The following is a 26,554-nucleotide window of genomic DNA, read 5'->3' on the forward strand; positions in this document are numbered from 1 at the left end:
GACTGTTGTACTATGAAGGCTATATTTCCTTTTCGTGTCTGTTAATGATACGTAACATCATGGAACAAAAGAGGGTGGTTAATGTGGAATACTGACAAACAATAAAGGGGTTGTAAAAAACAAAAACCAGTGTTAAAAGACAAGCAGAGCATTCAAAGAGATACCAGCATATCTCTTCAAGGATCAAGAAAGGACTTCAAACAGTGTTTCATATCTGGATTCAAAAAAGTAAAAAAGACAAAAGAGAGTAAATCATCTTTCATTGTTGTTCAGTCTTGTTTTGTAGTTAATGCTGGTCCTTATGTAGGTCATTTGGAATCAGACTGTTTTGGCCCCTGACAGAACAATGCTTTCTGCTTGATGTAATAGCACTAGTCTGTCTCACTACCCACAATGCACAGTTACTCTCCAAGTTATATATCCATCTGATTGAGGTCAAACTGCCTTAAAAGGCCCTAGGCAGGCGAGCGTGCAGCTGTTACATTCAGCAGCTTGAAATATTACCTTTTTTTTCCATCTTTCTCTCCTTTCATTGTCTCGGGTGTTTGAAAATATTTCCTTCCTGCATGTAGACACCCTTATTGTCAAGCTAAGTTAGCAAATGGGTCAAACGAAAGTTTTAAAAAAAACACAGGAATAATGACACAGATTGCAAATGATTTCTAAATGTTTTATTTGGAATAAATACCTTGAAGCATGACAAGAAAAAAAAATATTTATGTATAACAAGACATAATAGGTATTTACATGACTCGTTTGTGCACAGCCAGATGGATGTATACATGGTATACAAGCCCATGCAGGACATTGAAATCTTTTGCTGTACAAAAGCGCAAAAGAAAAATATGCATTTAAGTAATACAGAAACCATCTTTTAGATGGACGATATGGTCACTCTGGAGAACCTTGATCACGAACGTAACATGTTTAGCGTATTACAGGGATTTTCACTTACTGTGTACAAAGAATAACTAGCCACTAAAGCACAGGGCACGACACTGTACAACCTAGTGCCACCAGCCACCAGCTCTTAAAATTCATCGTAATAGTAATAACTTAGTTAAAATGGCAACTGTACCAGACAGGGCATGATTATAGCAGCTGCACCTCTGGCTCAGTGGTAGGTAGAGGAGAGGAGATAAACAGCATTACAACAAACAAAAAAAGAGTTCTGGTTGAAAAGCTGGACGAGGAGGGAATGTGTTTGGCAGTACAGAACATGGCTGACAGCAGGAAATATGCTGGTCAGAAAAAAAAAAAAAAAGAAAAATTAGGTCTGCTGAGCTAAATAACAGTGACTTTAAGGAGATGAATGGACATGCAAAAAGAGTTTAAGGACAGACGGCTAACATGCTAACACACGCGTACTGATAAAACACAGGCCTTGTGTACATAAGGCTTTCTCCTTGCTGTTTTCATTTTAGGGGGCTAATACATCGGCGTAGACTTAAACATTTCCATGATCTGTACTTTGTCAAAATGGCCCCTCTGAGTTACTGCTAGTCACATTGCAGCGGTAAAGGTGGATCGCAGGATTGCACGAAAGGCCATGTGGAAAGTAGTTAGAAGACTTCCAGTTACATTACTACACAGATGACTTCATTTATTTGCATGACGTAAAGCATTGGGATGACCGGCTTCCTTGGTCTATTTGTGAAAAAATGCTAATATTTAGCCTTGTTTGTTGACTCGAAGAATGTGCTGATAGAAATGTAGTCTGTGTTTCCTTTGAGTCATTAAGCAATGTGAAAAAGACCAGTAAACCAGTCAACTAAATTTTTAACTTCTAGTACAAATACTCCAGTCTCATTCTTGGATGTTGAACTTAATTTTTGGTTAATAATGAATCATTCCCCAGTTAATTATCTCCACATCTCTGAGTTTTGAAGAAAAGAGGGTATCAAATGGTAGATCGCAGCCAGTTCCATGCAGTACAAGGGCATTTGTGAGCTAGTTTATTATATACCCTGTGGAATGTTCCTGTTAACCCAGATGGACTATATCAGTATTTGCTTTGGCCTCCACTGCACACATTCATTAACGGCCATTTCAAACATCAATTTCTCACGCAAATAGACATGTTTACCGGGGGGTGGGGGGTGGGGAGTTTGGTGCAGTTTAGGCTTAATAATTACACTCTTGTTTTGGACTTGGATAGCAATGGTGTGGTTCAATCACATTTTCATATGCTTGCATATACATGTACATTACTGACATATTAACAGCATCCAAAATGTAAACGTTTCACATATGAATGATTTATAGGCGTACAAATGTTTAAAAATCCTTTTAGGTGTATAGAATATTCCCAGCAGGCACCGGACATAAATAAAATGTTAGGATGACGTTGGACCCTAGCGTTGGACAGAAGTTGCATTTTGGCTAAGAATTAAAATTGGGTTCAGTCAGTATTTGATGTCAATTTGACGTTGACTAAAGGCCCGTTTACACCAAGAACGATAACGATAGCTATAACTATAAAGGTAACTATATTTGCGTTCACACCAGTGAACAATAACGGTCTGTTTTTGTTGCATTTGCATGATTTTAACCAGTACATATCTTCAGCATGCATCTTTCGAGCGCAACTAAACAGTGAATCTTGCATAAACTATCTGATCTCTAACTAGTCAATGTAGTGGAATAAAAACAATACTCTTTTCTACTGCAACTATAAAGGAGGCAAGACTAGCACTGAATTCCTGAGGTATTTTATGTTTTATGTTACTTTGTTTGCTGTTCAATGTATGTTTGCTTCTCTACAGTATCGCCTGCTATTCCAAATGTGCAAGCCCTTTAAATTTGAAAAAAGTCTGATTAGCTGTCAGTGTTTTATCGTTCATCAGCTGTAAAAAATAGATTTTTTATACGATAAAAATATTGTTCCCCTTTATCGTTACTGTTATAGTTGTGGTGTGAACCCCGCTATTCTCTTAAACTTAAAACAACTTTAGGGGGGCAGGCTTTTTTGTGCTTTTAATGGAAAGGACTGTGGAGAGATGCCAACCCTGAAAACATACAGCACTACCGAATTCTGCTACTAATTTATAGCGTTCTTTGTCTGTTTGATTACGTCATTAATTGATCTTTACCACACATCTCTGCTATATGTACATCAAGCTACTACTACATATATTGTAAAAATGTCAATTTGGTCTAAAGCTGCTTTGCAACGATATGTATCGTGAAAAGCGCTATACAAATAAATTTGAATTGAATTGAGAGATGACAGGAAAGTACTGGGCAGAGAGAGGGGAGCAGGATCAACAAAGGACCTTGAGACGGGATTCGAACTCGGGTCGCCACTAGCACAGTTGTGCTATATTTCGACGCACTAACCACAAGGCTATTGGCGCCGACTCTAATGTTGGATTTTGGCTACACAACAAAATATTAATGTTAGCTGACGTTGATATTAGACTTCAAATTAATGTTGACATTAGATGTGAACTGACTGAATTTTGGTCACCCAGCGTCGCAACAGAAATTTAACTGGGTTGAACTGATGAAATACAGTGATTTTACTACATTTAATCAATTAAATTAATGCTATTTGTCATGCTTTTCACCATTACAGTAAAATTAATGACAAAAATGCTATAAGATGGTAGTAAAATTATCACTACATTTATCTGCCTGTTATGTTTTGTATTTATGAGAAGTGGTTAGCTTTCGAGTAGAGGTGGGATTCGATTATAATTACAAATATATTTCTAATATAAAAAAAGAATTCAAGAAGATTTTTGTTTTAAATGCAGAAAATACTGAAATGTTTTTCTGTTTTAGGTGCTGTCAATACATCTTTATCGCATATATTCAAACATACAAAAAATGTAAATACCTACGAATTGAAGCCTGGAATCTGGGATGATTATGAATTTGGTCTCATCTGGATGATTTACAGGTGATGGATTATATAATTTGGTTAGAATTAGAGGTAGAAGTTCTGTTTGCATTTGTGTTCAAGCCTGTTTATCTCACAACCTCAGTTGTCTGTCTTTAATCAGTCATTTTTCCACAGCTGTTCATTTTTTCCCCATTGTCAGGCAGATGACAAAATATAAACTTTGAACCAGAACATATAGTCTTTTTTTTCTTTGTTCTTTTCTTTGTTGAATATGCAATTTGACAAAATAGAAGGTCCATGTAGAGAAATAATAAAGGGAGGAATGGATTATTTACAAGGGGCTAACGAACAGAAGTCCAGCTCCTGTGGCTTCTTTTTGTCTGCACACTTTTCCCTGGGAAGCAACTTTCCCACATTTGTAACGCAGCGAATTAGGCGTCGTTTGAAGCCCTTCCCACAGGTCTTGGAGCAGGGGGACCAGTCACCTACCTCCCACACAGGGCAAGGGTCTCCACATGCCTGAATAGCACTGGGTTTTTGGGCAGGCTCACAGTCCATTGCAGGCCCACCATCTCCGCCAAGACACTGCACCATTCTCCTCTGTAGCCCACTACCGCAAGTAACCGAGCACACGTCCCATCCTGCCGCTACCCACTTTCCTGGTTTTGGTGGAATAGCTTTGACATACGACGGCAATATTTTGTCCTTAAGAAGATCTGCCTCTTTTCCGCCTTTGTTGATTTCACCCTCTTCCCTAAGGACACTGTTTTCAGCACGTGCCTTTTCTTCTTTCTTTTGCATTTTGGTGTCTTTGCTCTCCCGTGGCAAGTAGAAAGAATAGCGGATACGTGGAGGTGTCATCTGGCCCACAGACAGCACTTCAATTATCAGGGCTTCTCCCAGAGGTTTTACAGCCTGAAGAGTTTCAGAGGAGCCAACTGTTCCACTGTAGCGGAGCAGACTCCCTTTCACCAGAATATCCTTCTCCATGGCTGAAACCACATAGTTTCCATTCAGCAGGTACTTGCCCTGGCTGTTCTTGACAGCGAGATAGTTGTCATCACTCACAATGCCCTTGTAGCCACGCTGCCTGATGTCAACGTTAGAGGCTCCCACAGGAAGCATGACCACAAAATTGTAACCATGCCTGAGAAGAGAAAGGTCAGAAGTAGTATTAGAAATGTTTTGGGTTATTCTTTTTATTCTTAGTACATAAATTCACCAGTCCAAAAAGAAATTTTAAGAATATGAGTTTTCAGTCTGTGACTGCATATCTAAAAATAATGGCAAGAAATTTCTGATTCCCAAAAAATGACTTTTATTAACCAGTTCTTTTTATATAAAAGGCAGTGTGGTACAATTAACAAACAATTCACTCTTATGAACTAGTTATTTAGTAAATCAAAATTTTCGAACACTGCCCTGTATAATTTAAAAAGTAAAGTAAACAGTAAGTAAAAAGGACATTATAACCAAAAAATACCATACAGAATCGGTCTAGATGAATCAAAATCAAATCAGGAAATCTGTATTAATACCCAGGCTTACCACAGGGTTCGTACAAGGTGCTTAAAGTGCTTAAAGTGCTTAAAGTACTCGAATTTGTCTTTTTGAAATTTAAGGCCTAGAAAACCCCTGAAAATAGCAATATTCCTTAAGAGGTACATAAGAATTGCTTGAATTATTGAAAGTCAATGTATGTATGAAATAAGTGTTTAATTTTTTCAATAAGCACAAAGTAAAAAAAAAAAATCATACATTTTTTGCCTATTTCAGTTAATGTCATAAAACTATCGGGCTAAACCAGTCGTAGTACTGACAGTGTCGTATAAACATGGATAAAGATGCAAAAAGAGGAACAGATGAACCAAATCAAGAATCATTTAAGCTGGAAATGCTCCGATCGCTTCAAACTCGTGACTTCTTTTCATTTCAATTGATTCACTAGCAAATCCAGATCCCAAATTTCGACGTAGCTTGTAATGATTTTAAAAACCTTTTAAAAACCATTTAAAAACCATCGCATTGCAACATGATTCACTGTTTCGAAGTGCTTTGATTTAGATTAGGACTTTGGAGCAGGTTCTCAAATCATTTGACTTAGATCGGAATTTGCGTATTGCAAAATGAATTGATTTAGATTGGAACCTCAAGTCGTGTATCGTGAATAATTAGATTTAGATCTGAACTTTGCATATCGCAGATCATTTGATTTAGATCGGAAGTTCACGTGAATCATTTTTTTTCAGATCGGGACTTCAGAGCGGGTTCGCAAATCATTCCGCGAATTGAATGATTAACGATCCAAGCTCAGAATCCTGATCTGAAATGATGGTTCGCAAATCATTTTTCAGATTGGAACTTCGGAGGGGGTTTGCGAATCTTTTGTTTTATTAGATCGTAAACTAGGAGTGCAGATCGCAAATTATTTGATTTAGATCAGGAGCGGTTCTTTTTTTTTTCAATCATTTTTTTTCTTAAACAGTAGAAAACATCAAACCATAAGTGAGATCTTTGATTGAAGATTGAAAATCAAAAAAGTAGTGCTTAAAAAGTCCTTGAGAGTCCTGAAATTATATTTTACAGTATCTATATGAACCCTGTTACCAAAACATGAGGTTAGTAATCAATTCATCAATTATTTTAAGATTATTTGTGTGACCCAATTTCACTCACATGGGCTTGGTGAAAAGGCCTGAGACTTTCTTGCAGTTCTTATTATCTCCTCCACAGACACCACACTTGTCAAACTTTTTGTTGGATCCCAGTTTTCCATCACAGCCTGCCTTGATGCATTTGCCTTGGACACAGACTGATGAGGAGTCAGGAGAACATGGTGTACCATCAACAACCTATAAAAAGCAGAGAAAAATAATTTACATGCCAACAATCTTGTGGATACACATGGTGACAAAAAAAGTAGGGCAATGTACCGATGATTTAAATACACAATTGACATTTGTTTTTTGTTTGTAATTGAAAATATACATGTGTATTAGATAAATCCCTTTAATGGTTCCCATTGTTCAGCTTTAGAGCAGCTTTGCTAAGCTGACATTGAATTGTGGGGGTGCATTGAAACAAATGAGTCTAGCATGTCTACTATTAAGTTATTTCTGTCCCCATTCTGTTGACCATTTGTTTTGGATGAGTTACACCAAATTAGCAATGGGGTTTACTGAGTGTACAATATACAGGGGTTGGACAGTGAAACTGAAACACCTGGGTTTAGACCACAATTAGTATGCCGTTTGGCCTCCTTTTGCAGCCAATACAGCATTATTTCATCTTGGGAATGACAAATACAAGTCCTGCACAGTAGCCAGAAGGATTTTGAGCCATTCCTTTCGCAGAACAGTGGCCAGGTCACTATGTGATGTTGGTGTATGAAAACATTTCCTGACTCGCTCCTCCAAAACACCCCAAAGTGGCTCAATAATATTCAGATCTGGTGACTGTGCAGGCCATGGGAGATGTTTAACTTTACTTTCATGTTCATCAAATCACTCTTGTCACCAGTCTTGCTGTGTGTATTGGTGCATTATCATCCTAATACACGGCATCACCTTCAGGGTACAATGTTTGAGCTATTGGGTGCACATAGTCAACCTTCACACTCTGCTCTTATTGGTGGAATGTGCGATCAGTAAAGACTGGCCACCAGGCTGCATAAATATAGCCATGAAACCTCCAACACTATATTGGCCAGTGTTTCAGTTTCATTGTCCAACCCCTGTATACAGTCTAGTCTTTGGTATTGTTTATTTCTTTCTTTTTTTCTTTTTTTGCCTTTGGCAAAACATGTCTTTAGCAGATTAGAGTTCAAGCTCTGAATAGCTTCTTCAATGTCAAACCCCGGTTAAAACAGCATGGCAGTCTCATAAACATACCTCTAGCCTTGACGTAACTGTTGCATCTGTATAGTTTCACTCTGCACAACAGTATCTCGCAAAGATAGGCCCTTTCACCCTCCTTATCTTTCCTCTCACATTCATCAGTTCTTCCTGACCACTCAACCCTGCCTGTAGTGACATCTGACGTAAGTGTAAAGCAGCCATCAAACAGCAGGTATGCTCACTACCTCTTTCTCGTCTTACATGCCTATAGTAATAGTATATGGTTTTAATTTAATGATTACTTTCCGTTCAATAAATTCTTAGATGAATGTTTAATAACTCATAACTGTTCTGATATTGCATGTGTAGCCTTTCATGTACTGAACTATTGCGAGTGTATTTTATGGTCTTAAGGTGTGTTAAGTTCACTTTATGTCATAGTTTCCTGAACTCACTGACAGGTTATATCGCCCGCATCCCCCATAAAACTCTCAAGCTTCATAATGTCCAGTGAGAGAATGTATAAACTTTAGTTTATGTATTTTTATATATAACTAATATATTAAACTATGTAATACTATTATATTCAATGCCTTAAAGGATCAGTTCACTTCTAGAACAAAAATTCCCTGATAATTTACTCACCCCCGTGTCATCTAAGATGTTCCTTTCTTTCTTTCTTGAGTTGCTAAAAAAATTAAGGTTTTTGAGGAAAACATTCCAGGATTTTTCTCCGTGTAGTGGACTTCAATGGTGGCCAATGAGCTGAAGGTCCAAAATGCAATTTTAGTGCAGCTTCAAAGGGCTCTACACGATCCCAGGTGAAGAATAAGGGTTTTGTCTAATGAAACGATTGGTCATTTTGTAAAAAAAATACCTTTTATCGCACATCGCAAAGCTAGTGCAAGCATTTGTGGTTAAAAAGAAATATTTTTAGAAAATGACTGATCGTTTCGCTAGATAAGACCCTTATTCTTCGGCTAGGATTGTGTAGAGCCCTTTGAAGCTGCATTGAAACTGCACTTTGGACTTTCAAACCATTGGCTCCCATTGAAGTCCACTATATGGAGAAAAATTCTGGAATGTTTTCCTCAAAGAAAGACTGAAGAAAGAAAGACATGAACATCTTGGATGATGTGGGGTTAAGTAAATTAATAGGAAATTTTCATTCTGGAACTGAACTAATCCTTGAGTTCATTTTATTTTGTTTTTTAAATAAATTCTAAATGTGATAGATGGTTTTTAACACGTTAAATACTCACCTTAGGTGCAAGAACATGGAAGTAGCCTGTTCCATTTGCCCTGCAGATCAGCTTGCATGTATCTTTGGCCGAAACACCAGAATATTTGGGCACCCACACCACAGAGGGGGTGAGGCGGTTAGTGTTCAGACTAAACCCATTGTAAGATTCACACTGCTCCTCACGATAACTCTTGCCTAAAATGACAAAAAGGCAGATGTAATGGAGGACATTCTTGAAATTCTTATTTCATTCCATATGCAATGTAGAAAAGCATAAATGATTCCAAATACTAAAATGATCCTTGTTTAATCTACTTTTGTTTACACTGATGCTGTTTTTGTGTAGATACCTGTGTCTGGGCATGGGGAGAGGTTGCAGGACCGGTATTTGACCCTCACTCCTTGGCAGTATTTGCCGCCATTGACTGGCACAGGGTTGTCACACTCTCTCTTTGACAGCTGCACTCCACCTCCACAAGTTCTGGAGCAGGTACCAAACGGCCCCCATTTACCCCATCTGCCATCCACCTAATAGACAAAAAACAGGAAGAGGGGTTTGTCACAACTCACTTGGCCTTTGACAACAGACTCTACTTCACTTCAAAATCCCAAATGACTTGGCCACCAAGAACTCGTTCACAGGTCATGTGCAAGATTGCTAAGCAACAGGGCAAATAAACCAAGTAACAGGTCAAGTGGAGTACGTTTAACAAGCTGACATCGGTATGTCAGATCTCTGTTGTGGTCACATGACATCTTTCACACTGCAGTGAGAGTTCCTTTAAAATGAGTTCAATGTGTTCTTTCAACAAAAGTGTAAATTCTCTCAATTCTGTAAGCATGATCAAAACAAAACTATCCAAGATACTGTATAAGATGTGTGAAGGTACCTTAGATTTGGTGATCTCCTGTTTGTCCATGCATGTGCCCCTCATGCAGAGCTGTCCGTCCCCGCAGCTGGTTCCGTCTGCCCATGGAAAGTGTCTTGTTTGGCACACCAGTTGTCCACGGGTCTTCCCTGTGCACCACAAGCGCTGACACGGTGCCTGCATGAATGGGCACGGCTTTGAGCCGGCACCGAAGGCAAGCTCACACTGCCGCTCTAAACCATACGATGCACCTGGGAGCACATCTGGAAGAGCTAACGGTTTCTGAGGTTGATCCAGCAGACAGTCGCCTGCAAAGAGAATGTTACACACAGATGTATGAAATTGTATTTATAAGACTTTGGAGACTTTTGTTTGCACTCATTTTACCTGTAATTCTTTATTCAAATATACAGTAAGATTACAGTTAGAGTAACAAACTAAAGTTTGACTAGATGACTGGAATGTGGGTACGATATATTTGCTTTAGATTTTTGTTTAGCAGAGATGTAAGTGTATGTATACATATGCTTTCGTCTGCAGAGGGCAAATATCAGCCCTGAGAGGGATTCTGAACACCCCAGTGACCCCATTGTAAACCTTCACAGAAACACTCCAGTCCAACAGTTACGTCATTCGCTACACTGTTTTAACAAAAATTTGGATCTGCAAGCTATAACGTAAGCCGACCTTGGGATGTCTATTTCTTTGAAGACAGCTATGCAGAAAGCACCAACACTAAGATGTTAAACCCAGACCCAGCCATCGCTCTAATAGCCCTGAGCCCGCTCATATATGCTACTATTCAAAAGAGGTCAGTAAATTCGAACCGCTCTTAGACCCCTGAGATGTAACAAATTAAAGGAGAAGTTCACTTCCAGAACAAAAATTTACAGATAATTTACTCACCCCCTTGTCATTCAAGATGTTCATGTCTTTCTTTCTTCAGTTGTAAAGAAAATTACAATTTCTATACTTTTTAACCTCAAATGCTTGTCTTGTCTAGCTCTGTGTGAACTCTGTGTATTCCGGGTCAAGACAGTTAGGGTATGTCGAAAAACGTGCATCTCGTTTTTTCCTCCAACTTCAAAATCGTCCTACATCGCTGCAGAAGTACCAACCCAGAATGCAGAAATATCTTTGCGTTCACACGAAACCACCAAAATGGACTCAAAGCAATGTAGTATACATGCGAGACCAGAATGTGGCGCTGTAATTCTGCCACAGAGATACACTAAAAACGGAGAAGAAGACTAGGAGCATACGCATAAATCAATCATTGTCCACTCTGGGACCTGGTTTCAAAAAATAGCAGTTTCAGGCTCCCAAAACGCCGGATCCATCTGGATGAAACGCTGATATGATATAAAATCTTTACGTGTACACCTAAACGTGTCTCTGTGTGTACTGGCTTTAAGTGTATAGGTCTACAGGAAATGCACAGTATCACCTTCTTTTACTTACCATGTCCACTATCCAGGTAGTCAGTGATAATGGCAGCACTGCATGGTGACCAGGGACTGGTGCGGTTGATTCGGATCAGAGTTGGGGACATCATGTGATTGTCCTGCAGCTTGCCAAACACCTCCTCACATGCCTTAACATTATCATGTGGCATATTGAAGACATGACCTGTAGCGACGAAGGGGTGAAGGAGAGGAGAAAGAAGTGAGAACACAAGAGAAGAGAGGAAAACATGACAAAAAAACAAAATGCTTTGTGTGTCAGCACTTTACACTGGTGTAAATAAACCGTCTCTAGAAATTATCTGAACGTAAATTTAGATTTTTGCCTTTTAAATCACCATTCATTCCAAAACAATTTTCCTGTCAGCAGTTGGACCACAGCTATGCTGAGTCACTTCTACAATACCTCCAACATCTCCCCACATTTCCTCCCTGGTCTTGAGAGGAAACTTTTGCAAAACCGCCTATGAGGTTTCCTACAGCGAAAGAAGCCACTTCAATAGAGCTTATCTTTCCTCAGCTGCTCCACTAAGATAATCTGCACTGAATGAACATCATCTCTGGGACAATGCTGTGGAGATCCTCCAAAAGATTTTGGATGCTGAAATTGCTAGTTCTAGACCCACATATTGAGTAGGGTTGGCAAGCATTCAGGAGATTTCAGCACGTCCAAACATAATAAATGACAATGCAATAAGCTTGTTATTGGAGCATCATGCTTATGCAAGGAGTGATAATATCATTGCAAGTTTAGAAGAAATTGTGGCTAGTCAGTGACATTCTGCATGTAATGTATTAAATCAGTATTTTAACAGTGGCAAACTGCTAATCAGTCAAGTCTTGAACCTTGAGCTAGGAATTATGGGTGGTGCAGTTTTTTAAACAGAATACTTTGCTATTAACTACATTTTTCAAAAAAGTCAGTCATGCCGGCTTGTGGCTTCTACAGAAGCATACATCGTTTAACAATCTTGTAGCTCATGGTACTGTACGGTAGGTCTCTCTTGAAAGGTTTATATTTTGTCGTTAAAAATCAATTTGTCAATGGAGAAAATGAATTGGATTTTAACTGCCAGAGCCCTAACAGTTGCGCTTTTTACATCTGTTTACACTTACCGAGCTCATGGGCAGTAGTGAAGGCAGATGGCAACCCATCATCTTCAATCACAGAACAACTTCTCTTGGGATCACACATGGTGCCAACATCTGCCATACCCAGTGTGTCACATGTTGAGGCTCCGCACAGGTCCTAGATCAGTAGAACATAAAAAAAATTGTGGTCATCATTCATATCTGAATTTTTAACATTCTAGATGAGGATTTGTAATTAAGTTAATGTGAGTACAAATGACATTTTGTGATATTTAACCTATAAAAAGTATACATTTTTTATATATATGTATCCTTCTGTACATATCTAACAATGTATATAATGTAATATATGTATTTCTGTATCATGACAGCACTCTGAAGATATTAGCATAGTAATGGATATGACAATGTTAATGTATTTGGGCTTGGCAGAAGAGATCTGCTACACTTCTGATTTGCTGCTGCTGTTGGTTTTTGTTGCTGTTAGGTGTTTGAGCACGTAGTGCTGAAACCCTATTGTAATTGTTAAAATTTTTTAAATTATTTTTCTCTGCTAAAACTGATCGTGCAGACCAAATCGTAAGGCCTAGAGAGCTGAAACTTGGCCAGAAGGTAGAGCTCCCTGAGGGGACATTCTGACAAAGTCTCGCCCCAATCGGCCTAAAGGGGGCGCTACAGCGCAAAAAAATAACTTTGTTGATATTTTTGGCCGTAGCTTGTGCAATTTTTCGGCACTTTTCGTACGAAGTTCGTATGTTATATCCGAAACCTACTTTTGCGAACTAGGTTTTTCGCCCGATCGGAACCGAACCAATGCGTAAATATTCTCTGGACAGTGAATATCAATAATTATCAAAAAAAAGTTGAAATTTCGACTCACGGTCACATAGAAACGACAAAACGTTCTATGCTAGCGTTAGCCAATTGTTACATGTAGCTATAACTCTTGAACGGAATGACATATCTTCACCAAGCTCGGTACACATGTGTATAAGCTTAATCTTTGGTCAAATAAAAGCTCTGCCACTTGGTGGCACTATAAGGTGGAAAAACCATAAAAATGACTATAACTATGCAATCGTTAGTCCGATCGACTTGAAAATTGGTATGCAGTCTCTTTGTCCGAAGTGGACATTTGTGTATCTCAAAAAACATGGCCACCGTTGGCCAATGAATTTTGAGCACCTATTAGACAAGGTTAACAGAGGCCGATCGGAACGAAACTCACTGGGCATGTTTGACTCATGACCCTAAAGGTCTGTAAAAATTTTGAAACAAATCGTCCACTAGCTGTCGCTAACAAGTTTTATGGCTCCATAATCACGTGGTGTTTCACACATCCACACAATATGCATATCATCTGATAGATCTCCTCATGATGAACAACTTTGCCTCAAGAACCATTGCTGTCAATCAAATCGTTCATTAATTATTCAAAAATATGATAAAAACCTACTTATGCAAACTAGTCCTAGGTTTTTCGTTTAATCTCGATCAAACCACTGCAGTAATATTCTCTGGACTCTCTAGATTAATAATTATCAAAAAAAAAAGTTGAATTTTTTTCTTCGGTTAGCTATAACAGGGTCATTTAGAAAAGGGGCGTGGACACATATACCCTGAAGTCTATAAAATCTAAACAAAAACTTGGTGAGAACATGTATCAGATGATTCTTAAGCATGCAAAGTTTCATTAAGGTCGGACTATAGGTGGCGCTATCACAGTTAAAAAGGCTTTAAAAACACAAGAATTCTATGGTAAATGGCCTTAAATTGTTAAAAAAAACTGCTTATTTATTCTCACAAACACTAGATCTTCATATCGTATGATATATTCCCTCATTCTGAACAACTCTGCATAGCACCTTAAAGGCCTTATATGCTCGAACCCTGGTAATTGCTGCTTCCAGCTATATTTGTAGATGCTGCTGCTGCTGCATCAAAGCTGGAACATGAAACCATCCAAACAGAAGTTAGAATCCATCATGCGCAGCTCATCGGTTAGTCAGGAAAAAGGTGGATATGTTGCTGTGAGTATTTAAGTCGTACTGCTGCTGTACAAATAGCATATATAACAACCTGTAGCAGATCTATACAGGTGGAGCTGGGGAGGTGGAGGGTTTCAGAGAAACTCTGAAAGTGTGCTGTGAACTGCTCTAGTGAATGATAAGCAGCCATTTAAATGAAAAGCAACAAGCTCATTGAGCCAATCAGCTTGTGCCAAGTCATTTAACGCTGTGAATATCATGGGTTTGCATTAAGGACCCATCAGCCTGCACCATCTAGAGTTACATGACATAACGTGGCATATAATAAAATTATTTACATTAAATTTACAGCTGAATATTAGCTGTTATTATATTTGCTTTGTAAATCAACCAGTGGTGTATGGTTTCAATCATTGGCATGTAAATCTTGGTGTAAAGTTATATATTAATATACAATATATATATATATATATATATAAAAACTTTGGGCACCACAGATATGCAGGTAAATGTATCTGGAAAAACACACTAGCATTGAGTGGGAAACAGTGAGTGAAAAAAAAGAAACAGCTAGAAGAATTTTAATTGACATTGAAATATTTTCAGATGCCTAAAATATCTTTCATTTTTGTTGGTACAAAATGCAGTATCTCAGTCCAAAAGAATTTCCGACTGACCTATATTGTGTTACCACAGTTTAAAGTGGATTTGCTGAAAATATCTGTTGAGCCTTACTGACTCAACTACATAATAGGAGGTTTGCTGGTCAGCTTTATCCCATGGTGCAACACCCTATACCAACTCCCGAAAAAGGACCAACACTGACTGTGGTTGTAACCTTATCATTAAAAGCAGAGTTTCTCTCCGGCCACAACACACTAAAAGGGAACAGAAGCTTCACCACATTCAAGAGAGACAGCTCAATTCCTGTTTTTTTCTTTCTTTTCTTTCTTTCTTTTTTTTTTTTTTTTTTTTTTTTGTTTAATTTGACCTAGTTCTCACATTCTCTCTGCATTTCTTGATGTATGTGAATCCAGCTGTTAACTCCCAAGAATAATCATGGGGCTAATCATAAAGTCTCCCTAGACTTTTAGGCCTTCTGATGATGGATGCCTTGTTCAAACATTAAGTACTGTACTTCCCTTGTAGTCAGGCATCTGCCAGAAATATATTGTTTGGGAGTGTATTCTTAAGACATAGTTTTGTGTGACATCTAATCTGAGACTGATAACAAATGCAATATTTTTTTTCAAGACAAAATAAATTTTATACCAAACAAACACCAACAGGCATCCACCAGATTCAGTTTAGACAAAATGTGACTCACTCTGAGACCTGACTCTACACTCACAGGATGAAAATACAGCAATGCTGCCAATTATTTTTAAATGTAGCCTATTATTAAATGAAGCCAACATGACCTCTTCCCACAAATGCATGTAACAGGAAAGTTGTGACTCCAGCCACCACTGCCTCAACACCAGCTGCATTATGCACAAGGGTTTTTAACTTTACATTTGTGCTTAAATGAGCCATTCTGCTCTAGTTACAAATATACACAAACAAATCTGAAAGCAGATGATTTGCTGATTGGATTACTAAAGAAAATGAGCGATTGTGGTTGTTCACAGTTATGGTGTATAGGTTGTTACTTTGCTCATATGTAGTCCAAAAACTTCTAGACTACTCTACACAAACTATTACAATCATTCATGGACAATTTCATGAAGAGTTCTTGTTCATATATCACCAGCAGCAAGTTTTCTGAACTCAAATGAAAACAACATAATGAATAGTAATATCCTGACAAACTTGTACTGGTGTGACCTGGATTTAAAATGTGATGCACTGTTGGATAAAATATGAAGAAAAAAACAGATGTGATTGATGTTTTTTTCTATGGAATATTTATCAGCAAAAATGTAAGATGTTTGTCTGACCAATTTATTACTCCATTGCACCCAGTGAATTCATTGTACAGTTTTCCCCACTTATTCACCCCCTCCCCCAGAGTTCAGACTCCAAGTGCCCGATGACATGTTTGGGAATAAAATATGGTATGGGCCTTTTGGATTCCAGCCATCTGCCTTTGCCAGGTGGAGGAAACAGAATCAGACCATTTTAGGTTCTGGTTCAGCTAATGGCCCTGTGCACCAACTTTTTTAGATAAGCAATGAGAGCAGACTTCCAAGTCGTTTCAATTAACTTATCTATCCATTGTTTTTTATCCAGCCTCTATGTTTGGCAAGAAATCTCTTTATCCTCTGCAAAACAGGGGGGAAAACTTGCCCATACTCTCCACAAGCAGCGCTGACCCAATTGGCATTCGACACTGCAAGCATACGACTTTCATTATGCCTTTATAAAATCCAAACTGTTCCATATGTGCATTTCTCTCTCTTTTCCCCTCTCACACTAACTCTTGCCTTCCTTCGCACTTTCTATCTATATCATTGTTGTACTTTCTCTGATAGACTATCTAACACTACCCCTGCGGGGCGGTAGTGGTTATATGGTTAGCCACCCGGGTAGATGTACACTTCCAGCAGAGTGTCTGTGCAAACAAGCACATAATTAAATACAGGCCACATAGCAGTTTACATTGTAATTCTTCAACAGAGATGTTTCTTCTAATGATTGCAACAATATTTAAGGCATTTAGTTCTTGCCATCTTGTTATTTTATTCTGTTCCAGTCTTTTACTGTCCAACAAGCGCAATGAAAAAGTTTCTTTCGAATCTTACCATGTGACAAACCACATGCAAAAAACAAGCTCACATGGCAGGCACCAAGCTCCAAGCTAGTGATCATTTTCAAACCAAATATGTTGTTATATAAAAATAGGAGATGGGCCTTCAGTATGTAGCCCAAGGCTGTTGGTTACTTTTAGTTTGCCAGCTAGCTAAAGAACATACTAAGAAGACAAACTGTGCAAGTTCTTGATTCTTGTCACTTTAGCAGTAGTTGGAACTTGCAGTGATATATTTTGCAAATAAATACTATGTTGAGCTCAAAGTTTTGTTGTTGTTTTTTATTAAGGTTTACAGTTAACTGCCTTAAAGGAGAAGTTCACTTTCAGAACAAAAAAATTACAGATAATTTACTCACCCCCCTTTGTCATCCAAGATGTTTGTATCTTTCTTTCTTCAGTCCTAAAGAAATTATGTTTCTTGAGGAAAACATTCCAGAATTTCTCTCCATATAGTGGACTTCTATGGTGGCCGTGAGTTTAAACTTCTAAAATACAGTTTCGATTCAGGAAGAAGGGTCTTATCTAGTGAAACAATAGACTATATTTTTCCAAAAAAAAAAAAAGTACAATTTATATACTTTTTAACCTCAAACACTCGTCTTGTTTATTATCAGTGAAACACATATGAATTCTGTGTAATCCGGGTCAATACAGTTAGGGTATGTCATAAATCTCACATCTCATTTTCTCCTCCAACTTCAAAATCATTCTACATCGCTGTTTTACCTTTTTTCGTAAGGGCATTTGATCTTCTTTGCATGTTCACTTTGTAAACACTGGGTCAGTACTTCTGCAGCGATGTAGGAAAATTTTGAAGTTTTGGGTAAGAAAATGAGATTGTTTTTCGACATATCCTAACTGTACTGACCCGGATTACACAGAGTTCGCATGCACATCGCAGAGAATAGACAAGACGAGCGTTTGAGGTTAAAAAGTATATAAATTGTAATTTTTTTAAGAAGATAACCGATCGTTTTGCTAGATAAGACCCTTTTCTCTTGGCTGGGATTGTTTAGAGCAGTGTTACCAAGTCCGCGGTTTTCCCTATTGCTGCAGGTTGTTTTTGATGTCTGCGGGTTGAAGCGACACCAATAACGTCAGATTTAACCCCTGAAATACAAATTTACCAGGGGAACTCCAACAAAAAAACGTGTATTTTATCCCCCCTCGAAACGCGATTGGGCTAGTTTTGGGCAGCTTTTGAGTAGCAATTGGGTGGGTTTTGTTGTGAAAACCTGGCAACCTTGATTTAGAGCCCTTTGAAGCTGCACTGAAACTGTATTTTGGAAGTTCAAACTCATGGGCACCATTGATGTCCACTATATGGAGAAAAATTCTGAAATGTTTTCCTTAAGAAACAATTTCTTTAAAACTAAAGAAAGAAAGATACAAACATCTTGGATGCTAGGGGGTGAGTAAATTATCTGTAAATTTTTGTTCTGGAAGTGAACTTCTCTTTTAAATGCTTGACTCTAGGGCTTTTTTACACCTGGTTACTTCTGGATATGTATATAAATCTTCTGATTTGTTATAACAGTTCCATTTACATTTGGCCACATAAATGTGTCTCCGCAAAACGGATATAAATCCAATCTTGAATTCCCGCGCTATATGCAAATTTAACAGTTCATGTCAAGGAAATCAACAGATATGTGCTGCGTTTTATTCATCATTAGCTAATTTCAAGATCAAAAACAGCGACAGGAAAGAAAGCAGCATCAGCATCGTAAGATCGTTAAGTCTTACCACTTAATGAAGATGATTATGTGTTGAGCGTCTGCAACTTGCTTTCAGTTTCTTTTGCGGCAGTTTGCACGTCGGCTTGCTGAAGAGATACTCGGCTATATCCACTGTGATGCGTGTAGCATTATCGCTGTCATATCTGATTATAACATGTCATATAGCCTATTCACCTTATTCTTCAACACAGAAGGTAAGGCTATGGGCGAGACTTCTGGTTCATTAGCCACTATAGGGAAATAATGAGAAGAATAACAACGTGCAGTAAACAGTAAAACAGCTTGCATTACAAACCAATGTGTTCAAAAATATGATAATACATTAAAATAATATGGTAAGACACAAACTGTTTTATACATCTATAAATAGCTGGATGTGAGTGACACCATGTCTACACCGGATGCGACAAAATACAGTAGAACCCGTTATTATCAGTGATGCTGTCTACACTGGATGCGGTGCGGAACGACACAACAAATCCCTGACAGTAAACTGCTGCTGCGTTCTATGACGTGCTCACACAAAGTTCAAATGATTTGCAACAGTCACTTTGTCGCATCCAGCGTAGACAGCCTTTAGCTGTTGCGGCGCGGCACACGGTGTGAGACCAGAAGCCAAACCCATAAAATTTACAAATGCCTACGCCCATTCTTATGTGAAAAATAAGGTGGATAACACGCTCTCACATGTTTGTTTTTTGTAACATTTTGGGAGGAGAAAAATTTACATATGTGGTTTCAACAACCAGATGCATTTACACTAGTCCAGTTTTGTCTGGAATGCATCCCAGACCACCTTCTGAAGTGGTTTGAGTGAATTTAAATTTGTCTCTCGTTTTGGAAGGCATTTACACATGGTCTTTTCACGATCAGAGAAAAAGCATGAAGTGACCAGGTATAAACAGACTCTTACGAATAACACACTTTTCATTAGTGTCTCACATAGTGAACAAATGCCTTTGATAAAGGCTGTATTTAGAAAATGCAAATAAACTTCAGATGCGCCTTTCTGTCTCTCTGATAAACAGTCAAACTTTTCAACTGGCTTACTGTTCCCAATTACCTAAATTACATAACACAAGGATCCATTAAAAATACCAGTAGGGCTCTACATGAAACATCAAATGTAAAGATATATTTTCAACCAAAAGTATGTCTTCAATATAATGTGCAACATAATTTGCATATCAGATCTACACAAAAAGCAAATTTTACAATACAAAGTAGATTAAATTACATCTGTTTGTTCAGCGCTGAAGAAAGCAGTATTTTCTGGGTAGCTAACAATGATAGTTCATTTGATTTTTTTTTTTTTTAAACAGTTCATGAATTTATGATGATATGAATGTAATGCTGTTATACAGTGGCATGTGAAAGTTTGGGAACCCCTTGCAGAATCTGTGAAAATGTGAACAAAATAAGAGAGATCATACAAAATGCATGTTATTTTTTTATTCAAATAACCCCCTTCGAAAGTTTGTGAACCCTTGGTTCTTAATACTGTGTGTGGTTACCTTGATGATCTACGACTGTTTTTTTGTTTTGTGATGGTTGTTCATGAGTCCCTTGTTTGTTCTGAACAGTTAAACTGAGCACTGTTCTTCAATCCTCCAGGTCCTGCAGATTCTTCAGTTTTCCAGCATCTTTTGCATATTTGAACCCTTTCAAGCAGTGACTGTATGATTTTGAGATCCATCTTTTCACACTAAGGACAACTGAGGGACTCAAACACATCTATTAAAAAAGGTTCATTCACTGATCCTCCAGATGGAAACACGATACATTAAGAACCAGGGGGTGAAAACTTTTTGAATAATTGTACTTAATTTGTCTTTCGAGAAGCATGCAAGTATCTTCTGTTGCTTCCGAAGAGCAGTACTAAAAAAAACAAAGATATTTCAACAAAGTAAGAAAAATTTGACATCTTCATCCTGTTCAAAAGTTTTCACCCCCCGGCTCTTAATGCATCGTTTTTCCTTCTGGAACATCAGTGAATGTTTGAACCTTTTTTTAAATAGTTGTGTTTGAGTCCCCCAGTTGTCCTCAGTGTGAAAAGATGGATCTCAAAATCATACAGTCACTGCTGGAAAGGGTCAAATATGCAAAAGATGCTGGTTATTTTAATAATTTCAGCTTTTTTTTGTCTTATGGACTGTATGTAAACATATTTTATGTAAAATATCTTACTCAGGACAGTACTAAATAAAAAATAACATGCATTTTGTATGATCTCTCTTATTTTGTTAAAATTATTCACAGTTTCATAGATTCAGCAAGGGGTTCCCAAACTTTTGCATGCCACTGTACATGTACACTGTAAACTGTAGTTCTTGTGCTGCAGTTGCATGTAGAGCTTTGTAAATTTATGTTATGCCACTATTGTAATGGTTACATTTCATGTTGCCATAGCATGACTATTGGTCTTTCTTACAACGGTGGCCTAGTTACAGTTCTTGCTCTGGATTTTATTAAACATTAACTGTTGCATTTTTGCATGACTGGCCAGCAGTGACTCATTTTGAGACTTTCCTTGCAACAAATGTACTTATTTAAAAAAAAAAAAAAAAAAAAAAACATACTTGCTGCCATAATATTTAATTGGTGATTAAAATACCTACAGTAATCCACTGCTGGTTTTGATGCCACTACATCATCTGACAGAAAATGAGGTCATGACAGAACAACCTGAATGGAAAGATATGTTGTTTTATTCTCAGGCTGCGACTGGGAGTGGAGCTCTGCAGCAGGTGGGCCTGGACACAGCGGGCACACAGGTTTTCTCTCTATATCTTTCCTCCTTTTCTCTCTCTTCACCACCCTCAGCCTCTCCCTCATTAAATACTAGTAATGGGAAACAGACCGAAAGGGGGTAGGAGGAGAAAGAGGGGTAAAGAGTCAGATCGCTTGCAGCTGGGACTGTGGTTAGGGGAAGCTCCCCACGAAACTGGACACTTCCCGTTAGTGTATCTCCCATAGTCCTGTATGAAACTCCCTTTACCTCTTGTGTACACATCGGCCTTGCTGACGCAAACAGATTAAAGAAAGTCATTATTTACTCACCCTCACGCTGATCCAAACCTTTCTTCAGTTGAACAAAAAAGAAGAAAATTCTAAAAATGTACTGGTAACACTTTTCCATTCAAGTTCAAGGCACTTTAAAACTTCAACAAGGATGCAAAAGAACCATCTGAAGTTAGTCCGAACTGGATCAATCTTATTTGTGATCACAGTATTCAAAACCTAAAGGATAAAGGTGAGTAACAACTTTTCAGTCTTTTTCTTACACAAAGCTATCATGCCTTCAGAAGACTTGAAATATAGTGTATGTGTTATATGAGCAACTTTTCTGGTCTTTTTTGTAGCTTTAAAGCTCTAGTCATTCATTTTATCTGAATGGAAAACAGCAACTAGCACATTTTTTAAAAAAAAAAAATTAAATGTCTGGGTTTGCTAATATTCCTATTTATTACCATCATCCGTTCCATCCATTCATTTATGTATCCATCAATTTATATTTGTAATTTCATTCATTTTCTCTCTGTATTACTTATGCAGACTTGCATAGTCACACAACATACTCAGGTGGGAAACTTCTTAGGTTAGCAGATGTACAAGTCTAGCCCCTCTCTAACTCATCTTGAGTCATCCAAGACCACGGAGAAACCCGACAATCTCTCTCTGTCCACAGGGAGTAATGAACATAATGAGTGGAAGAATGTAGGGAGTATCTCTGCTCTCTTGCTAAAATGCTTCATAAGTTCCCTTTGGAGAAGAAACAATAAAACATTTACTCCCCTCAGAATGATTCACTACAGCTGTCATCCAGACTAGGCAGACATGACTGGTCTGGATGTCCAGCTCAGGTCATGTGTAACTGCAGCAGATTACCAGAGGATACAATGGTTGTGCTCATCTGGCATGTTTGGAACTGGAATTTTTTTCACACATAAGAGTGTTCCTAAAAACAGCTGACAGCATAAAATGAGTTTACTGGTAAGTTGGTACAAAGCTGGTGTTTATGTGTGAATAAAATCATAATTTGAGGACTGAATGCTAAGCTTTGTGCAGCCATTCCTTAATATTGCTCTGGTCAGTGTCACTGACAAACAGCTGATCGCAGGACTGAAATAAACTGAAACAACGCTCCATTTATTCTGTGGTGGGGTTGGATAAGGGCAGGAAGTTGTGAAGTTGAAGGAAGGTGATGCTACCAAAACTACCAAGCAGAATTCTTTACAAGTTTGGTAGCCAGACAGTCATTAGGAAATATTACATGTATTTTAATTTATAGAATAGTCCTCATTCCAGATTTACTAGAAAACTGTGCCCATGACATTTTTGCAAAATGATTTAACATTGCTTCTTGCATGTTTTGCAAAGTGTTTCAAAGTCCAGTGAGAGCATTCAGATTTACTCTAAACAGATGAACATGAATCTGGCTGTACCAGGTGGGTCACCAAGCAAGTTTACTACATCAGAAAAGTCATATGGGGCTTGTCATGTGATGCAAACATCAGAATGTATCAATTTGCAAGTCATGCACTAAGTTATACGTTTTTTGAGGTCATAACATAGTATTGTGCAAGGAACCGTGTGAAAATAAGTCTTTATTAATTGACAATTTGTCCCAGCACTCATAATTTGTGTAAAAAGGAATAAAGGTTGTGTTGAATTCTGTATTGGTTTGTTACTGGAGTTTTGCAAAAATGTAGGTAGAGACAATGAGCTTTGGTCAATGAGCCTATTTATAAAAAGTTCATATTACTCTACATCTGATTTTGCACAAATGTTGATTGCACTGTTTAGACTGTACAAATAAATACATACATACATAAATAAATCACATGGCTTCGGAACTATCCCTTAACCTCCAAATGATCACACTCTTTTGGTTTTCCCCCAAAAGAATCTTCGTAGACCTGCCAAAAGTTCATATTACTCTACATCTGATCTTGCGCAAATGTTGATTGCACTGTTTAGACTGTTCAGATGTTGTGCATCCAATCTCAAAACAGTTATCATGCCTAATCCTGCTTAAAACACCATAGATTAAAATAACCAATAACACTTTGAAAGTTCAATGAGATCCATAAGTAAATTATTTTAGCAGTCTGCTAAGTATTCTGCATACGTGAATTGTATCTTTGCTGATTCAGAGCACACATTCCTACTTGCAGTGCTGATACAGGGCAATAGCTCAAAGGCAGACCTGACCCATGACCTTAACAACACTTATAAACATGATGGGAAGCCCATGGCAACTGCAGGTTAACTGGAGAGGCCACTCTTGTTGCAGCCTGCCCATTACTCTGCGAGTTACAAAACATATTTCAGAGTTTAACCAAGATTTATACACCAGTGCTTAGATCAAATCTTTTAGGTTAGAGTAAAAGCTCAAGCTCACATTCAAGCATGTGCTTTTACAAACAACACATTTGAAACACCATATTTACGCTTATAGAGTTCACCTTTGGACTTAAAAGCTGTGATTACAACGTCATCATAAATCATGTCTAAATTGGTTTGATTATTGGGTAAGTAAATTGCAGCAGCCTGTGTGGTGTTCAGTTGTGTTTCATGTAGCCTACCATCTTGATTTAATTACCACAAGATACATAAGCCGGATCATTCTAGGATTCGTTGATTCTCATACTGCCCCCTATCGACGAAAGGAGCATCACACCTTACCTGCTTTGTGAACAGGATGGCCGTATCCCAATACTCCGCATGCTTGTCGCTGTTTTTGTTCAGCTTCTTCTGCCAGGTGCAGAAATTACGCAGGGTCATCGCCGCGTTCCCGGAAACCTTGGGTCCTTTCTCTTCCTCGTTAATCACCATAAACTTGACAACCACGATGTTGATAGAGTTAAGAATGGTGGGGTGTTTGTAAAGCTTAGCTGCCACTGACATTAAGGTCAGCACGTAATGCTTGAGGTCGTCACCGTGGAATTTGGCCATGGATTCATCGGCCACCACTAATGTCTCTACATAACGCGGAATGGAGACAAATCTCTTCGAGCGGTTTTTCAGAACTGACATAGTGACATTATTCATGTGTTGTTCCCTCAGGTGCTTAAACTTCGCCAAAGACTGTGCGAGGGCTGGGGTCACACCGCTGTCCACGCCGCATCTTGGCGTGGAGTTTCCACTCAGATTGGCGTTAGACCTGCGGCTGATGAGATGCGCGTGCACGCTGTCCCAGGCGGTGTCGTTTAAAGCCGGCTTGATGAAATATTCCCAGCCATCGTAACCGAATGCGCCCTGCAGTCCCTTGCACAAGCTGAGAGCTGCATAGGAATAGGGATCAGAATTCACCTCACCGGCATAAAAACACCGGCTCAGATCTTCGGTGTGCGCGGAATTTTGAGCAGTTGCGTCGCTGTGCGTCGAGAAAGCTGGAGCAATGAAGCTGGTGTCCGACTGTAATTCGAGTACAAAATCTTGTTCAAATGCGCTTATTTTAAACACAACTGTGTTGTCTTCAGCACTGACTAAATTGTTCTTGACATGATCCAGTCTGACGGGCACGCACAACTGACTCTGCATTGAATTCACAATTTCCCACTGAGCATAGAACACGTTAACAAGAAGAACTGACCTTAGCAACAAAAACATGTTTGTGCCCGAGAAAACTTTGATTTTTAAAGCGCAAAAATGAGACAGTGAGATGTGAATGCGAAAATATTCCAGGATGCGGTTGCACTAAAATGTTGCCTTTGCGCGTCCACCAAGAGTGAAATCCGCCGGTGTGTGATCCATTCCTTTCTAGTACCTGTATACTGAAGCGGCTCTGCTCATCTGTCGGCTTTATGCGCGCGCGTCATTTGTAAACATCCAGAGCTTGTAATCAGAAGATTTTGGGGAGGTGCTCAAGTGCGCTCATTGGGTATGCCTCTTGTTTTAGGATTAAGCCAGCAACTACTTGTGGCTCTGTGCGCTTTCGCATCATCAGCGCGCAGCGCTCCAAGTGCCGGCTTTCCCTCCCACTACATTTACAGCATCCAAACAGTGACTTAGGAGAGGACAGCACGTGAATTTCATAGCCATTTATTACTGCATATATTATGTACTGCAAAGTTATATACATAACACTCTGTGTTAGTTGTCTCAACTATTAATTCTTTGCAGGCCTATCCATTATTTTATTTCATTTTTTCTTCTCCTTTCTGAAACCTGCATAGACTACGTTCTGGACATTATCATCATTTAAGGAGAGGTTACAAAATTGGCACACCAAAACGGTATATTATTTTCCATAATTGTGACCCTGGACCACAAAACCATAAGTCATAAGTAGCACGGGTATATTTGTAGAAATAGCCAACAATACGTTGTATGGGTAAAAATTATCGATTTTTTTTTTGTTGCCAAAAATCATTAGGATATTAAGTAAATATCATGTTCCATGAAGATATTTTGTAAATTTCCTACCAAAACTTAATTTTTGATTAGTAATATGCATTGGTTAGAACTTCATTTGGATAACTTTTAAAGGCGATTTTCTCAATATTTTGATTTTTTTGCAACTTCAGATTCCAGATTTTCAAATAGCAGTATCTCTGCCATTATGACCCTTACGACTGGTTTTGTGGTCCAGGGTCACAATTTATTAAATTGTTGTCATTTTCCAAACATATTTTTGTTGACACAATGTGTATTGTGTAAAAGCACTAGCCTATATAGAAGTAAAACTGAGTTTACTTTTAGGGATGCGACTTGTCATTG

At 38.4% G+C, this 26,554-nt stretch overlaps 1 protein-coding gene across 1 annotated transcript; it reads right to left on the reverse strand.

The window, feature by feature from the left end:
- Positions 1-656: 656 nt before the first annotated feature.
- adamts15a (ADAM metallopeptidase with thrombospondin type 1 motif, 15a) lies at positions 657-25,721 on the reverse strand. The gene is made up of 8 exons (XM_051110176.1): positions 24,518-25,721; positions 12,375-12,507; positions 11,257-11,424; positions 9,817-10,103; positions 9,277-9,454; positions 8,946-9,121; positions 6,524-6,699; positions 657-4,994 (listed from the first exon to the last, which is right to left on the reverse strand). The coding sequence occupies exons 1-8, from the start codon at positions 25,442-25,444 to the stop codon at positions 4,175-4,177; spliced, it is 2,865 nt and encodes a 954-aa protein (XP_050966133.1). The 5' UTR covers positions 25,445-25,721; the 3' UTR covers positions 657-4,174.
- Positions 25,722-26,554: the final 833 nt, after the last annotated feature.

The sequence above is a fragment of the Labeo rohita genome, chromosome 5 (assembly GCF_022985175.1).
Source record: "Labeo rohita strain BAU-BD-2019 chromosome 5, IGBB_LRoh.1.0, whole genome shotgun sequence".
In the NCBI taxonomy this organism is placed as follows: Eukaryota; Metazoa; Chordata; class Actinopteri; order Cypriniformes; family Cyprinidae; genus Labeo; species Labeo rohita.

Excerpts from the sequence above, each read along its gene's own strand:
- adamts15a (XM_051110176.1), bottom strand. The coding sequence starts at position 25,444 with ATGTTTTTGTTGCTAAGGTCAGTTCTTCTTGTTAACGTGTTCTATGCT. Across the intron at positions 12,508-24,517 it reads CCATCCTGTTCACAAAGCAG|GACCTGTGCGGAGCCTCAAC; the intron begins GTAAGGTGTGAT and ends CTACTGATCTAG. Across the intron at positions 11,425-12,374 it reads CACTACTGCCCATGAGCTCG|GTCATGTCTTCAATATGCCA; the intron begins GTAAGTGTAAAC and ends TCGTCGCTACAG.